This window comes from Scaptodrosophila lebanonensis, unplaced genomic scaffold (genome assembly GCF_003285725.1).
Source record: "Scaptodrosophila lebanonensis strain 11010-0011.00,11010-0021.00 unplaced genomic scaffold, SlebRS2 tig00000001-arrow-pilon, whole genome shotgun sequence".
In the NCBI taxonomy this organism is placed as follows: Eukaryota; Metazoa; Arthropoda; class Insecta; order Diptera; family Drosophilidae; genus Scaptodrosophila; species Scaptodrosophila lebanonensis.
The window spans coordinates 29,072,217-29,077,401 of record NW_022060529.1 but is presented as its reverse complement, the minus strand read 5'-3'; the positions used below and the strand labels follow the sequence as shown (position 1 = coordinate 29,077,401).

Sequence of the window (5,185 nt, the reverse complement as noted above, 5' to 3'; positions counted from 1 at the left end):
TAATATACATATGTATCTACATACATATACAATACGTGTTAGGCACTGCGGTAACTGCATACATATGTATACCTTAATTTTACATATATATGTATGTATGTATGAATGTGCATATACGGTATGGAAAAAATACATGTAATTGATTTGCCGTTTAATTCACATGGGTGCTGTTTAATGATTTTTTAATATTATATAAATATTAAATTTATTGCTTTTACACAATCGTATTTACTAACAATCACTAAACTAGAGAACACTTCAGCACCGACCGACGTTGTGTGTTTCATTTATTTTGTCACGAATAATGAAAGTATTCATACCACGCAGTGACAAAATATTAGGAGTAACAGGTACAATGTCACAGTTTCGCTGCAGGGTTGCGTCTATCGGCCCGAATGAGCATGTGTGAAATTTTACATTTAATGATACTGGTCGCTGATATCGATTTTTGAATCAACTATTTCCACATTCGCGAGCATTTGAATACCAAATTGAGTCATTAGAGCTGTCATACTTTCTGAGATTCTTGCATTCATACAAAACAGACAAACGTACAGATGGAAATCGTTATATCGACTCGTCTTGTTATCCTGATTAAGAATATATTAACTTTGTGGGGTCTGACACATCTCCTGGGTTTACATCTCAAGTACAGGGTTTTTATGTCAAGCTAAAAGCCTTAAAGCTATTGGGAAGACATATAAAGTTCGTAAAGGATTTTCTTTAATTTACAATTCAGTTTATACATATGTATGTACATATGTAGGCAACTAGTAAGCTAGTACAATTTATCCAGCATTCTGTACGTATTATTAAATTTTACAACTAGTTCAGTTTGTGTACGGGAATATGTACGTGCCGATTTTAAAATTAAATGTCCCGCGCGGGGCAGGAACTCAGCAGTGCGTGCAGCGAGCTGATGAGGTTTGCGGGAGCTGAAAATGTAACAGGCAGAAGGAGGCGTGCTCATTCGTATAATCGCCTATATCTCAAAGACTATAAGACCTACGGACACCATATTTTAGTCCCACATGCCTTATGTGAATACGCAGAAAATGTGTATTTTGGAATTTCCCTCCCTCCACCATCTCCCATGCAAATCGCAATTTTCTCTAACTCCCGTAATTCTTAGAATTTCGAACTCAAATAAAATACCCCCAGTTAGTCATTATGTGTCCGTATGCCAAGTTTCATCATGATAGACCGATTTAACAAGAAGTTATATCCACAAATATATTTGCTGCTGCAGCGCTGCCCAAAAATATGTTTAGAGTATTTCAAAGTCGGGACACCCGACTTAAGCTTATTTACTTGTATTACGAGTAAGACTCGAGTAGTCAACGATAGGGTAAATCTAATTTAAAATTTTCTATTGTTTTTTTTTTGCTATATATTGTCAATTTAACATAATTTAAACTCTAATATTTGAGATAAATATTTAAAACTTCTGATTATATATGATTTTTTCACTATGTCTCGCTTTCTTCGAAAGAATTCCGCTTTTTGCACTTAATCATTATCAAAATCCCGACTTGGCAAACAAAATTCTGGCAACGCTGGTATATAAATTGTATATTCATATGTATGTGGGTAAGTAATTTGCGAATGTAAGCGAACCCGGAATAATAAACTTATAAACTTGGTGTCTATAGCTCTCCGAGATCTAGGGTATTATACGGAATGCGTTACGAAAAATCTTTTTGAAAGGAGTGGGATCTGCCTCCTGTTACATTTTCCACATGCAAAGAGACCAATCATTACTAATTACCGAAATCGCCAAATTGTAGTTCAAAATTCCAAAAAATTGAAGTTATGGGTGTATCAGAAAAATAAAAAGGCCTTTTTTGTCCTTAGGAGAATCTGAATACTTTCTGAGACCCTTGCGTTCACACGGAGAGACAGACGGGCATGGCTATATTGACTCGTTTTGTCATAACAATCAAGAATATATGTATGTATATATTCACACCTCATCCTTTGTGTTCATACATTCGCACTAAACTAGTATTCCCTCGTGCAAGAAATATTTTTTCTAGCTTCATTGACAAAGCCAGAAAGGAAAATGAAGATTAAACATAGCCTTCTTTGCTAAACAATATACAATGATATATGTATATTAAACAGGAGTCTCACTAGTGCTATTATATAAATTGGGTGTTTTTTTCAATACGGTAAACAATTGCCCGGGATTGTTATGTGAAAGCTAAAACTATCATCAACTACAGATTCATATAACATTTTCATGAAATTTTCAATGACTAGTTGAGGGTTGATTGATCTACACGCCAAACTTGGTAGCCTTTACTTCGCAGTTAGGCAGGCGAGTCATCAAATTACGCGCTAGCATATCTATGTCCTTCACGTACAACATATCAAATACAAATAATTGTATCAAGGTTGGATACAAATCGTAACCAACAGAAAACTATCGAAATATTACCATACCTAAAAATTACATAATATGCAACAGTCAAGAAACATTTCCATTGGTTTCGTCTCTGTTCCAGCCGTTTCGACGCTATCTTAAAAAACGTATTTGACTTTAGAATCAATTCCCATTTGCCGAACTAGCTTGATTAAAAGTTGGTTTATGTCTTTTCCATACAATGTTACTAACATTACAAAACGGCTACTACAAAGTACCGGTCGCATTCGCTCACATTACAATGAGAGGAAAATTTGGGGCTATGTAGCTGTGGCATTCAATCAGGTCGACGTGGATCGTTTGTCAAAAGTGGGCCCAAACCGCCTGTGTGCTGAGTGGGTGCTAAAAAACGGTGGAGGTGTACGCACCGTTGACAGTCCATCAAAGCTTTGGAAGGATTACAATTCTTTGCCACCGGAGTCGATTAGATTTCAGGTGAAAGTTATAGATGCCTCAAATGCATCAATTATGAAAATTGGTTTGGAACACTTAAAAGGCTGTAATCAAATTGATACTGTAATTTTCCACAAATGCAAGCACCTCGAAAACGATGGCCTGGAGGGTCTTACCCACCTAATTCCATCGCTGACTCGTCTACAGGTATCCGGCTGTTACAATATAACCGACAATGGTCTAAAAATTATCGGAGAACTGCGGAATCTAAAGCAGCTGCTGATCTTTGATATGTTGTACGTGAAGGACATAGATATGGTAGCGCGTAATTTGATGACTCGCCTGCCTAACTGCGAAGTAAAGGCTACCAAGTTTGGCGTGTAGATCAATCAACCCTCAACTAGTCATTGAAAATTTCATGAAAATGTTATATGAATCTGTAGTTGATGATAGTTTTAGCTTTCACATAACAATCCCGGACAATTGTTTACCGTATTGAAAAAAACACCCAATTTGTTAAAAAAAAAAAATAAATAAAAACTGTTGCTTTTAAATTGTGTTTAATACAGGGTTCGTAAGATGCGAGCACAACTCATTCGGACCTACGGGAAATTCTGCCGCGGCTGGCCGTGAATCGCTGCCGGCAGAAGGTCGTACGAGCCTGCCTGCAGAATCCGAGCGCTCTTTCGTGCCAGGAAGGCATACATATGTACATATGTATGAAATTTTTATGATAGTATAATTGTAATTCGTATAATTCTTTAGGATAGTATAAAATATATTAGTAACAAGTTTATTTATTATACCCTGTACCCGTAGGGTAAAAAGGGTATATTAGGTTTGTGCAAAGTATGTAACATGCAGAAGGAAGCATCTCCGACCCCATAAAGTATATATGTATATTCTGAATCAGCATAACGAGAGAAATCGATCTAGACATGTCCGTCCGTCTGTCTGGATGAACGCAAGGATCTCAGAAACTATAAAAGCTAGAATAACCAAAGTTGGTATCCAGATTCTCCTATGTCCGAGAAAGGACGAGTTAATTTTATTTTTTGGAATTTACCCCCCCCCCCCCCCACCCCCAATTCGGTCAATTCTAAGAAAAGTTATTAGCGAAACAAATTCTCTACAGTACAACCCCCCCAAACTGCAGCAACAAGTTCGCTCTTCTTCTACCCCAGTGTCGGAAGTTAACGTGGGTACAGGGTATTTCACTGTCGGGCTTGCTCGATTGTAGCGTTTTCTCTTGTTTGCAAATAATCTATTTCCTATAGCCAAAAAATCGAAGGCATTCATTCAGAAATGTAGTATCAGGTGTCACTATGCAAACGCATTCAAAACAGCTAAGTGAATGAAACGGATCGCACCCATTCCGTCTTGAAATATACATATACACACAAGCATACCATCATAAAAAGTTGACACATCGCACATATGCTTGCCTGGCACGAATGAGTTGAGCGCTTCGATAGGCCCGCTCGTACGACTCTGCTGCTGGAGGCAGCGGCTCACTCGACCCACGGCCTCAGCTTCCTTATGGGTAGCAACGGGTAGGAGCACGTGTTACGAACCCTGGTTTAATATTTTATTTTGATGAACAGCTGCTTAAGTAGGCCATCCACAGTCGAATTTGTTCAGTTCGACGAAATGATCGACGTTAGTAGAGGTGTTCGGGTTAAATTTAAGTGTTAGCCGTTTTGTTCGTGAATAATATAAATGTTTCAATCGACGGCTAAACAAGCATCAAATTAGCAATGCATTTTTGCTCCAATTAATTGTAAGGCTCTAAACTAAGGCATCATTGTGGAAAATTAAGACTGAAGATTATAAAGCATACTATATAATTGCCATAAAGGCCAAGACCGTGTTTTCGTCTGCATCCTTTTTGATGTGCGCACTCTCCGAAAAATGTTAGCATATACATAATACATAATAGTATGTATTTTCATGTATGTATCCTTATGTATATACATACATAAGTATGTATATATCTCTATATATATAAAACAGTTTGTGGTGGAGCTTGAATTATTGGGGTTTTAATATTTATTCACCTTTTCAAATGAAAAGTTTGTACTATACATTTTTTCCGATCGATTTCAAATTTGGGGACTGTAATCTACGAAACTAAATCTACAACTTTACGTTCAAGGATTTTCAAAATATGCATTCTACAAATGCAGGCAGAACAAACAATGCAAAATATCAAACAGTTGGGGACAACTTAGTATACATACACATACATACATGCGTGCAAATGATTGAAATAGCCAAAATAAAATGTGAGGCACTAATGTGTAAATGTACACATCTATGTACATGTACACATCTATGTATGCATGTATGTTCATTCGTCTTGCACTG

General features: G+C 37.0%; 1 protein-coding gene across 1 annotated transcript; it reads left to right on the top strand.

The window, feature by feature from the left end:
- Window positions 1-2,483: 2,483 nt before the first annotated feature.
- LOC115633747 (ATP synthase subunit s, mitochondrial) lies at window positions 2,484-3,372 on the top strand. The gene has a single exon (XM_030531222.1). The coding sequence runs from the start codon at window positions 2,591-2,593 to the stop codon at window positions 3,200-3,202; it is 612 nt and encodes a 203-aa protein (XP_030387082.1). The 5' UTR covers window positions 2,484-2,590; the 3' UTR covers window positions 3,203-3,372.
- The last annotated feature ends 1,813 nt before the right edge of the window (window positions 3,373-5,185 follow it).